The following is a 13,152-nucleotide window of genomic DNA, read 5'->3' as shown; positions in this document are numbered from 1 at the left end:
CTTCCGGTCAACAGTCGGCTCTAAGAATAATAGTTAAGTTTTGGGGGAGTTAAAACTTACACGCAGATTTTCCTACTTGGAGGGATGGTCAACACACCTACTGAGATGGGGCAGAGATCCTTCTTAGGGTCCTGCCAAGCCTTTCCAAGAATAGAAGTAAAGAAAAATCTTGAGTTCCTTCAAGGGAAATTCCAGGCACTGAGCTAGCCCTGAGAAGTAAATGAGCAACTTGGTAAGTAAGAACATAGTAATAGCTTAAAACAATAGCCAAGGAAGTTGGAGTCACAATATGTCTGGCTCCTCTAGAAACTAAAGGCAACATCTTAATATATGTCCCTGAGCTGTTTTTCAGTAACAGGGACCTTTATCAAATGGACCCTCTGGCATACAACCTCAGATAAGGGGGAAATGAGGACTGGAACCCTGATCACACTTCCTTGTTCTAAATTTCTTCCTGAGAGCCCCAGAGGAAGTCATGCCCACACGCCAGAACTTAACACTCCTTTCTGCTGACTCCAAGTTTTTAGACAAGGCTTCCCTTTCCTGACCAAACTCAAATCAGAGAGCCAGAATCCATCTAGGAGAGGGACTGTAACCTCCCTCTCTTCTTGCTTCAAGATACTCAGCTTTTTAGGCCAAAACCAATGTATAACCTGCATGTACTGATTTACGATCTGGCCTGTAACTTCTGCTTTTCTGAAATTTATTGCTACCTTTAAAAACTCTTGCTTATCAGCCACTGAGGAGGTCAGGTCTTAAGCGTGAGGTGCCCAATTCTCCTTGCTTGGCTGCCTGCAAATAAACACTCTCCTTTCTCCCACCACAAAGCCTTGGTGTGGATATTTGGCTTTACTGCACCAGGAAAGCAGACAGTTCAGTTACTGAACTGTCCATTCAGTAACACTTAACACCCATATTGTGCTAGGGTCAACTGTATACATATGTACATGTAAGTAAGTATAATTCAGTTTTATCAAAGTATTATGGACCTTCATATATTTTCTTCCCCCTTAAAGCCCTACATTCCAGTAATTCAAGGCTTCCTATTCACAAGCCTCATTGGCTTTTCCTCAGACATCCTCTTCTTCCACCTCTCCCTTTTCTTGAACTGCTTCCTCAGTTTCCATGATATCCCGCTGCACTAGAGATCCTTCCACATCTCTGTTCCATCTTTTGTAAGCTCTCCCACTTCACCCTGGGTTCTGGCATGCCTTCCTTTCATTTAACTCTCCATACTTCATCCCTAAACCTTCTCCTTGGTTGCTGTCACTAGGCAAACACCTCCCTGTCTTGATCTCCTGCAATGATACCCACCCCCTGTGAACATACCAGTTTCTACTCTTTTGCTTTCAACAGACTTCCTGCTCAGGGGTATTTAAAAACACTTTTATGGGATGAGTACTTTAAGACAGCTTAACACTTAGGCAACAGTCAATTAAATTCATCTGAGTGAGCACTTTATTTGCAGGAGTCAGTTAACTAATCAACAGATACTTTTGAGACTGCTATTTTAAGAACTAAAGAAAATTGTGGGTTGTATCTAAACTTATATGTTTGTTGAACTCTAATAGCACTTGCAATGTAATTTCTTTTAAGTTCCACATATGCCTTCTTAGTTACCATGAAGCTTACAAAATATCCAATATGTGGAGTTATCAATGATCAAGGTTATAAGAATAAAATACACCAACAATGTCTGCATCTTTTACTGATTCTCACATGCATACTCTGATAAACTGTCAAGATTTAAATGGTATAAATGAAAAGCAATTCAAGATTTAGTCTGCTGCAATAGAAGGGATAATTTGAAATAAGTTTATCTGTAAAAACATGGAGGATGTCAAGATTTATAAGCAGGGATCAGTGACATCTCCATTCCACCAGTATCAATGCTATCAAATCATATCACACTGTGTACAAATACTACAGAAGAAATGACAGCCAGTTGAGTTTGTGGCAATTGCTTACTCGAAGTGCCACATCCAACACCACAAACTCACAAAGTTCCAAATCTGCTTTGAGATTAAATGCAGTCCAGAGGCATTGCTGATCATTTTCTCAGTGATTATAATAGTGGTGTTATTAAAACCACCAAATGAAAAATACTCCTCAATCATTTCAGGAAGAACCTGAAAAGTTTATTTTGCTTTCAGAGCATTCCTTAATCACTATTAAGGAAAGACTAGTACAAAAATTCATTTACATTTGCATGACATAGAACGGATGAATGCTATTTTTGAAAGCATTTGAAGATGTGTGTCAGTAGTCTTGGGCTGTATCTGCATACATTGCAACTATCATTGTGAAAACAAGCAGCCCAAATATGTGAATTTTGTGGACATGTGTTGTCCATGACTAAATCTACAATATTAAAGTAAGCCAATGTTCCTGTTTGGTGACCATGTATTTTATCCTTCATTATAGTATTGATAATTTTTAAAAAACGATTTCATGAAGGTAATCTATATTATCTCATATAGTGTGATCTGTAGTCTCAATTATAATACGCTTAAGTGTATATTTATATGGACATAGGCCTCTATTGCCTTTCTAACTCCCTAAAGAGGCAAATATATAGTTCAGGGGTCAATATATTACATATAATTACGTGTATAATTACACACAGGGAAACATATGTACATATATGTGCAAATACATATAATTACATAAATTTGCCACATGTAAATCCAATTCTCCCTTACAAATCCTTATAACGTTTTTACCACCATATCTAGAGAATAAGTTGACCTTTAAATTCTTTATGATGTCTTCACATCTTACTAAAGGGGACGCTGCTTTTTCCATATATTTGTTCATAAATATGTAAAACATTTCGCAAAAATGCTGAAACACAATACAATTTGCACATAATGGAAAATTACAACTAAAAATGTGAAACTTTTCAAAAGCTGATCTCATTTTCTTTTGCTACCTTTCTACTTTCTGAGTATGTCTTCCTCCTTCTGAGTATGTCTTTCTGTGAATGTCTCCTCAACTATTTGGAAAATTTCAAGATTGCTTTTATAAAATTTAATATCATAAACAGTAATACTGCTGCAGTATATTTTCTGTCACTTTTGTTCCTTTTCCTAAAACAGAGATTATATTTGAAACTTTATAAATGAAGACAAGATTCCAAGAATAAAATATTTTACTATATTGAACTTTTTCCAAAGCCCATTTGAAAGTCAGAAATTTTTAAACAACTATTCCTTTTGTCCTCAGTGCTAGATGAGTAGCAGTCAATGAAAATGTTTTAGAAACAAAATTGAAGCATCACAGTAAAAATCTATAAAAACTATAAAAACATCTTTCTTTTAAAAGTTAAAGATTTTAATCTGTAACTATTATTGACTATGGATCTTTGCTATATATTATCATGTAAATATTTGAAGCATGTTTGAACTTTTACATAAGAGCCCAAAAGTCTACTCCAATCTATTCATGTCTTTAAATAACATGTGTTTTACCTGACTACTCCATTTGGCCTCATTCCGCACTCATTTTCTTCTTTTAGAAAAGTCTCGAGCTACTTTTTTGTTAGGTTCCTTAGGTATCATGAAGAAATTATTTTTATGTAGAAAAGTGGTCTTCTAAGGAGACGAGTACTGAATTTTAGGAGTGATGATTTTTATAACTTACTTTCAAATGTGTTAACCAAAATAAGCACATAGATTTAAAAAAAAAAAAAAGGAAAAAACACACATTCATACACATATATACAGAAGAAATACAGTAAAATGGTACAATAACTACATCTCAATGATATCTACAGATGTATTCATTCATTCTATTATTGTTTCAGCTTTTTTGGTGCTTGAGAATATCATAAAAAGAGGAAAAACAAAATAAAATAAACAAAAAGTTAGTTGTATATACATTATTTTTAAAAAAACTTTTCACTTGTTTCTCCAGAAAGTAAAATAAAATTAACAAAATAAAATACAACAAATGATTTGTAATAGTTGTTTTGTATGTGTCAAAGATGAGAATTTTTTTCATTTTTTCTTTCTACTTTGTTCTAAATTTCAAATTTTCCAAAATTAAAAAAGAAAATTATATCTATATTCAGTTTTAGTCCTTTAGATAAGTTATTTGCTAAAAGTAAAACATATGAAAATACCAGCACTTTTTAAATTTATATGCTCCTCTATATGTGAGATCTCGCCTCTTTAAGTCTCTTTGGAAAAAAAAGTCACAAATTAACATGCTCAAATTTGATGTTATATTCATAATACCAAAGCATAATATAAGTAGATCTGTACTATCAGATGTCATTATATTTGCTATGGAAATAAAAATGGCTTACAAAAATAAGGGAAGGAATAAGAACCCAATTATCAGATTAGAGAATTTAAATTTTCCTTTTTGGGGGGAAAGCATTTGTTTTTCTTTGCTATTGGTGGAGTTTTATTTGGAGTTTTATTTCAACACCTGAAAATTATGCAAGCATATGACTTGAGTATACTTCTAACCTCAACTTAGAAAATACAGGATTTTTACCTCCCAAGCAGCCAATGAATGAAAGCAGGATCAACTGTTTCCATGGAAACATCATCTTTAATTGCCAAATGCAAGAGTAACTCTTGTCCAGTCTCTGATGAATAGAATGCTTTGTCTTCAGGTAAATCCTTTAATCTGTAAAATATATGTACAAAGAAGTTAGCTTTTAAAAAAGCTGCTTTAAAAAAGCAATTTTGCTCTTTTCGTAAAAACTCTTTATCATTTGGAGACACTGAAAACCCTCAGATAAAACAAATCTGTTTTGATACGAAATAGAGGATGCTTGAAATGTAGATACTTAAAAAACATGTAACTCATAGGTAGATGGAAACGATCTTATAGAATTTGAAATGTTTACCAATACTAAAATATTAAATTTTAATATATTATTAAAGCTTTTGCCAGATAATTTCAAGAAAGAAAACATTAACCTAAAATTCTAACTTATTCAATTTTCTCTAATGACAGCATTCTGGCAAAACCAACAGAGTCAAATAAGCAGATATCTTGAAGCACTAATTTTTGCAGTTTCTGAATTCCTAATAAAGCATGCAAATTATAGATAGCATTATCAATGTCCATCTCAGACCTATTTTTTAAGACAACTGCAGAAAGTTCCCAATTACATATGCTGTGTAAAACAGATTTTAAAATGCTAACGGTAGGAAATGTTCAGTCTGAGAACCTTGCAAATGAAACCATTTTCTTTTTTGCTTTCTTTAATTTTCATAAACTTGAATATATTGGTTGAGAGGAAATAATTATGTGAAAGTCTTGTGTCATTTTGAGTGGCCACTTAAAACTAGTTAAGCTGCATGGTTAATGATCAAGTACATGTGATACACACACCTGAATCTCTGGACTCCTAAAATTCAGTTGGTACTACACACGGAATTAATGATTTTAAAGTTTGTTACTTTAGTGAGGAACAGGTACAACTCTCTGATTCAGCAGCTGCTAATGACTGAGCTGTTTTAGTTGTCACTGACCCAAAGAGAGAACTCAGCCTCCTGTAGACAGTGGTTCCCAACAATGGGTTCCTGACATGTGGCGTATGCAATCAGATATTATGTACATCCCAAATAATAAGAAATCAAATAATAAAAATATGACAACTTAAAAAATATGTACTTAAAATAATATGTTAAGTCATCATTCCTATAATAATGCTCTTGGGTGCCTGCAATCTAATATACACTCTTAGGTAGGATGTAAGAGATGGAATTGTGGCTAGAATGCCTAGGCATCACTCTCTCTAGGTCCACTGGAATCTGAAACAAGTGCAAATACAATTGAGAACTGCTGTTCTAAGAATTGCAGGTTAACAACTTACAATAGTACCATTGATCTTTAACCTTCACTCAATATCCCCACTGCTGCAAACTGCATGTCTCAGTTTGGGTTCCACAACCCAAATAAGACAAAATGAATTCAAGTGCAAGTAATTTACTTGGGAAGCAAAGGACAAAAACAGTCAAGATGGGGAAGTAAGACAGGAAAAGAAAGACAGCCTAGACAGGGTGAAATATAAAGCCTACTAACACCATGGATGACTGGAAGTCCAGTTCCTATAGAACCCAGGCCTAAGAGTCATCCAAGAGTCATCTCTGAGTTATTCTTGCAAAGGGGCAAGGCAGCTGGGGTATTTACACACCAATTCCCATGACAGTAGTAACTGCCCAGTACTTGTAACCTCCTACTAGGGCAGTAAATAACTACAGAGGTGAAAAAAAGAAAAAGGAAAGAAATGCATATACTAGCTATTAAAAGTGGTGTGTGCACTGAAGTGATGAAGGCAAGAGGATGAGTAGGGCACATGTAGTGTCTGCTACACTGTGCATAGAAAACAGGCTTTTTGAAGTTATTTTTAACAGCATCAGGTCCCAAGTGATTGATGGCCAAAATTATTGAATAATTTAAATATACGAGGGAGAAATACACATTCCACCTCAATCAATCATTATACTGCTCAAGCTTTTCCAGTGGTTGATTTTCCCTGCTTGGACCAAAGGGTCTCAGGCATCTTGCCTTCCTCCTTCTTCTGCTCAATCAATGACATATCCTGTGTCCATAATTAGTTTCAATTACTAATTTAAATGATAACTGAAATCATTCTAGATTAGATTTAATTTATAACTGACAGCCATAGTTTTTTTCTAATTATGCATTTGAGGAAACTGTGGTCCAAAAATCAGGAGAAAGATGAAATACACACAAACATGCATACACATATAGACAGATAGACTGGAAAACCAATAATATTTTAAATTATCAAATAAAATGCAATGTTAAGTAGTCATAAAAGGCATGTGAAACATGAGATATGTTAATTTGATACATATACATGTCTAAGACTCATGAGAAACTAGGAAATGATAGTAACATGCACTAAAGTCTAGGGACAATGGGTAAGACTCAACCACTGCAAAGTCTTGAGGAGTACGTTGATTGAATTGGTACTTCCTTCCTCAAAGAAGTTATAGCTATCCAGTACATACACAAAATCTAACTTAGAAAGAATTCGGCAATAACAGAATAACAGACTTAAAAAGAACAGGTAGTTGGGAATTTCAGGAAAGGAAGGGGAAACTCTAGCAAAGAATTGTGCAGTAACCTTGCCATTATCATCCTCATCTTTAATATCAAAAACTATTCAAGTAAATATATGAAGCTCTGCCCTATGTCATTTGGAAAAAAAAAATACATGGTCTGTGTCCTAATACTGTAATGGGAAAAGAGAATATTATAAACTCTTATAAATAAGATAAGGAGTAAATTACTAGATTGATGGATAAAACTCTGAAGGTAGAACCACCATTTACCCATCGCTGGTTTCTCTAATGTTCCAAATACCCTTTCACAGGAGGCTTTCAAGCAATGTTTCTTGCTGAGCTTTAAGAACAATGAATGAGTCACTCGGGAGATTAAATCTTTGCACTGGACATCAAGTGAGTGAAAAGCATTTCTACTGGAACCAAAGGATAAGTCACAGCATGGGATCTGGCCACCATTTGAAAATTACTTCAGGAAAGTGTATAAGAAGGCATAAAAGAAGGTGATTGTTTTCAAAAAACGTTATCTTGCCAACAATCCATTCCCAAGATAACATGTACATTGATTATATTTAAAACATATAAATGTGTTCCAAGATGCTCTAAATTATTTTTGAAAACTCATTCATTCAATAAAAATATATTGAGTACCTCTCAGGTGCTGGGATTACAATTCTAGAGGGAGGTGGAGGTGATGATGGGATTGTCAGGAGACTGATCATCCCCATACTCATGGAGTGCATCAACTATTGCGAGTGGCACCTTGTTTAAATGAGTGCGGGGTATTTATAAATTGCCCACGTGAAAGGTATACACAGTGGAGGGGTAGATGTTTCTAAGACATCTACCTAAATGAAAGCATTCCTCATCAGGAAGGTTAGGGAAAACCTCTCTGAGGAAGTGGGGTACAGAGGAAGAAAAGAAGAGATGACATAATGAGGTGTGTGTATGTGCTGCAGAGTGAGGGAAGGAAGAAATGTCCCTAGTGTAGACAAGTACTTGGTGTGGATTTATGAGGTGGCAGATAGGCTTGTGAGTAGCTAATGTCTGGACACTACTCCCCCATCAACTACTACTTATCTCCATGCTGTCCCAGGACCCCACCACACCTCTCTGGAGCCAAGCAAAAGGCTCAGCAGAGGGCTTCCAGAATCCCGCTCTAGCCCATGTCACTTTGGATTGATCAGTATGCATGCCCTACTGCTGGTTAAATATTTTAACAATCACCTCTGGGCATAGCAAATAGAATACGCAAAGGCCCTGTGGCTTAGGTGCTCATGGTATGTTCTTGGTCTTGGGTTGCATGAACAGAAAGAAGACTAAAGAGATGAAATACACATGGCAAAGCTCAGCATGGTATGAAATGAGACTGCAGATGTACAGCGGTCCGTCTTGTATGACTGGCTAAGGGTATTAGTCTCAGAATAAAACCCTTGAAAAGTTAACTGCAAGTTTAATCAGGGAGGTGAAATAATCATATTTGAAATAAACATTCAAATTAGAAGTATTATAATCTGTATCTGGCTTAACAAGATAAAAAGAGAGCACATTTTGCAACATACCAATTTTACTCTTACCCACAAATTCATAGAAATTAGAAACTAGAAAACAATAGACAAAGAATTTAAGAGAAAAGATATGCTAATACTCATATAATATTCATTTATATGTACACACATGCATACACTGTATAAAGTTTGAAGATAAAAAGAAATGTCACTCAGGAAGATTTTTTTTTAAATTATGTTGCTTATTTTTAATCAATGTTAAAATAGGACATTGACTTTATAAATAATGAAGGTAATTAATACAATCACAATCTGACTTCTCAGCATTGCCAAGTATCATCATGGAGAGAGGGGACACATTAAAGCTCTCCCCACTTTTGAAATCACAAAGCCAAAATAAATACAAAGGAAGCTACTGAAGCAAGACAAATACAAATCAAAATGTCATCTGCTACAATAAGAATATTCTTCTATTCACAGGAATGTTTTAAGCCAAAGAAAAAATAGATACCCTTTAGAATTTTCCCTGCTAATAGACATTTGCATTTAAGGGCTAAAGCTTAATATATTCACAACACGTTCTCATGGCAATCTTTAAATAGCCCCCAAATTTAGTGCATATTGACAACTGTACTATCTATTCTTAATGTCAGCTGAGCTAAAAAATGCTAGACCTTGGATTCAAAACCAAAAATGCTCTAAATAGTTGTGCCTGGTTGCTCTAAAAGAAGGAAGAAACCATTTGTGGCTTGTCATATACTTTACAAACTGCTACTAAGACTGCAGATATCATGAAATATTGATATGTATTTATTATTTTTAATGTATACAGACAACCTTGAATACCATCTTGGCAAATGCTGAGAGTTACATTTCTTTATGTGGAGAAAGTTTAGGTGTGAGAATGATTTGGCAACATTTCTTTCAGATAACATGTACCTAACAAGCATTTTCTTTCTCAGAGAGAAAAACCCTACAGCAATTTTAACCATAAGGATTGCTTAGTACACCACCCTCTCTTGCATCCACAAAAAGTCATCTCCAATTTTGATACTTTAGAAATGAATTATATTTATAAATATATATTATTCCTAATCTTCACAAAAAAAATTGAGCAGGTTAAAGACATTTATTATAGTAAAATATTCAATTACTAATGGACAAATGTTTGATACCTATGGGTGTTGTATTGTGAATCTTCTAGAACTTACATTAACTCACTCTCATGGTATGCAACCACTGTAGCATGGTAGTCAACTAGTTAATGAGTATACTGACTTGTTGAGACTGTGTATCCTGCCAGATCAGAAATCATGCATCACATAACCGATTTGTTCATTCATAATCACTCACTCATTCACTCATCTACAAGCTTCACATCTTCCAGAGATGTAGTTCATCCATTCTGCATGCTGACCCTGCCTCCCTCCTGCTGAAAACTGGCCAGACAGGTGATAAAAGTTACATGAACTCTGGGCTGCAAATCCAAAATTCTTACCCAGCTCACCCATCTTTCCTGCACTTCACAAGTGTTCAGCAGCAAAGAGGGAAGAATATAATGTGCCCAGTTTGATGTTACCTTCCATACCCACAGGTCTGTGTTAACAGCAGAACAATGGACAAATAGGGTGAATGCCAGCTGGAAGTCATTCCGTGCTCCCGTGGACACCTACAGCACTTTATATTCTCTTCCTTGACCCTTGACACTTGCAACACCTTCTATTGCATTATTTAGATCATGGCTTCTCTCTCCTACTAGACGATAATCTTCAAAAAACAGTGATTTATATATAACCTTTCGTATGTTAAGGTCCCTTTTAGAATCAGCCAAATCTATGAACGCATCTATCTCTGTAGTCCAAATGCGCATAGACAGACATAAGCTAACTTGTGTGTACTCCATGATTTATTGTACCGAAAAATAATTTCTTTTACATAGGAATCATATCTATGTATGTGTATACCTATATAGATATGTGTGTTCATGTGTGTATATTCAAAAATTTATTTCTTGTTTATTTTCCATGCATAAATTAATGAAAATTTTATGACAATGGAAAAAATCTAAACTATACAAATTGAAGAGAAGGAAAATCCTGTTCAAAGAAACAAATATTCCTGAGGTTACTGTTGAAAAACTTGACAAACAAGTTTAAATTATGACATTGTTTTTTATATGGTGAGGCATATCATCTCTGACATTCTGTTAATTTTTGCTTCTGGTCTTCCAGCAATGAGTGGACACAAGTAGTAGCAAAGAGAATCGGAGCTCTTGTTGTATGTACATTGCAGTAGATGGGGCGGCAATACAAAAATAGTGCCAGAACGTTCTGAGATGCTACGTGTTGGTTTCAGAGCTTCTTTCAATTTGTCCTCAACTCAGAGAGATCTCCTCTGGCAAGACCAACATCGCTGATGCTATGCCAGAAAAAAATTACAAAGCTGTTTTTCAATTGGTTCCACTAGTTTCAACTAAGTGCAAGCTAAAGGGACAAGACACAGTTACCTAATCATGCCAACCGATATGCTTCAAAATATTAGACAACATGTCAACACATTTTAAGTATACTTGACAAAGGGTTTGCTTCAATGTTCTTGCTTTGCTTTAAACTTCAAATTACTTGGCCAATTCCAGGTCACACTGCTTTACAAGCCTCTCCGCAATTATGGATGACTATTTGTACTTGACATGCGATAATGTCGCTTGTTGCATGTTTCAAGACAAGACTTTTGTTTAAGAGCAAGTCCGAGTTTCAACAGTGTTGCAGGATTTTGAAAGCAAGTCTTCATCCCTGACGGTTCAAGAACAGCACTGTCTAATGTTTTTCCAAGGTTCCAAGGTAGCCAAATCTAAGGTGCTTTTTTGGAACATTTTTTAAGTGTCATATTTTCCCTAAAAATAACCTTTACACATAAAAGGAACTTAGACTTTAGGGTCTTACTACATGTAATGATGAAAGGAAAACTAAATGATAAGCAACTTCTATGATATATTATTTTCCATGACATCTTCCAAGTTAAACATGAAACGAAATGAACAAAGACAAATTTAAATAATTATATAGGGTATGCAGATTTTCCTTCCCTTTGATTCAATGGGAAATGATTCCAGACCTCCTTGTATGATAACGAAGAATGTACCTTTCCTAAGTCTACATAATAACATTCCTTGCCACCATGTATTTACTTAGGATTTAAAAATAGCTTAATAACATAATATAATATAAATGTTTTCCTGCAGGGACAATTTTGCAATACCAGGAAGGAAACGAAACAGTAATGTAATAATCACTAACTTTTATGGAGTGCCCATTATGTGCCAGGAACTGCTCTAAGTGTTTCCTATATATTAACCCACTATAATCCTCACAACCACTTATGGGGATCTTTCTGTTATCACCCCCATTTTTCAGATAAAGAAATAGAGACACAAGTGAGTGAACAAATCCGTCAAAGAGAAATGAAGATAGAAACTGTGTACTTACAACGTATTTTCCCCACGCAATAGACACCAAATGGAATGCTTAAGTAATCAGATCATTAGAGAGCCATAAAGTATAACCTGATATTTTATATATTTTTAAAGGTCTGTATTAATATAACTGGCAATTGAAAATTTAATGTCAGTTACTTCTTCTGTAAAGGGAAAGGACTTGACTATTAACATAAAAACTCCACAGCTTGATTTCAAGCATATGCACTGCGGTAATGCACCATCACTGTAATAGGCATGAATGTAGAAGAATGCAGCAACTCTCTCTGGGATTAAATGAAAACACTTCAAAGACACAGTAAACCACAAACATAAGGTGCAAAATACTGTGTGCAAAAGAAATATGGGGTTTTTTTGTCTCCATATTTGCTGTATATAGTGTATATACAGCATATATATTTGTAACTATACAAAATAGTTCTTGAATGGCATCAGAGACCTGTTAAAAGCAGTTATCTCTGGGGAGGAAAACTGTGAGGTCAGGAATAGAGAATAGAAAGATACACATTTTCACTATACAGTCTCTCAAAAATTTTAAATATTCTTCAGTGTACATATATCTATTATCCAAAGCATTACTAAACTTTTACAATGGATTAACAATAGAAAAGGAATATACCTTCCAGGTTAAAATATTTCAAACAATACAGAGCTCAACACGTGGCACTGAAATTCTCTTTACATAGTCGCCACCTCAGCTGCCTGGGTCATGTGTTCTTTAGAAAATCTTTACAAACTGGAATACATGGTGGTAACTCTAAGAATCAATTTTGTTTTAGCCTGACATGTATGTAGGCGCCATAAATGCGATTTTAGAATTAAAATGTCTCCATATAGTTATCAAAATAATTTACTTATTATTTAAGTGGTTCCCCAGTCTCATTCTGAAGGTTTTCTGAAACTACTGAGAGGTTACCACTAAGGATAATGTCCCAGTTATCTGCCACAAAAATCTGTAAAATCATTTATTACACTAGTGTTCATAGTGGTATAAATTATTAAATGAAACATTTTTAAAAAAGAAAAAAAAATTATTCCTAAAATGATAAAATGTGAAAAATCTGTAAACAATATTTTTGTGAGAGTTGAGTAGAAA

General features: G+C 34.7%; 1 protein-coding gene across 4 annotated transcripts in view; it reads right to left on the bottom strand.

Moving 5' to 3' along the window:
* Nucleotides 1-13,152, bottom strand: part of CNTN3 (contactin 3) — a 346,250-nt gene that overhangs the window by 254,094 nt on the left and 79,004 nt on the right. For all 4 annotated transcript variants that reach the window (XM_009200333.4, XM_017955288.3, XM_017955289.3 and 1 more), the window contains exon 2: nucleotides 4,504-4,638. In XM_009200333.4, coding sequence (XP_009198597.3) covers nucleotides 4,504-4,558 — 55 coding nt within the window. In that variant the 5' untranslated portion in view covers nucleotides 4,559-4,638. The remainder of the gene's footprint in view (nucleotides 1-4,503; nucleotides 4,639-13,152) is intronic.

This window comes from Papio anubis, chromosome 2 (assembly GCF_008728515.1).
Source record: "Papio anubis isolate 15944 chromosome 2, Panubis1.0, whole genome shotgun sequence".
NCBI lineage: Eukaryota > Metazoa > Chordata > Mammalia > Primates > Cercopithecidae > Papio > Papio anubis.
Note: the sequence above shows the minus strand (reverse complement) of the source record. Positions and strands in the feature narration are given on the sequence as shown.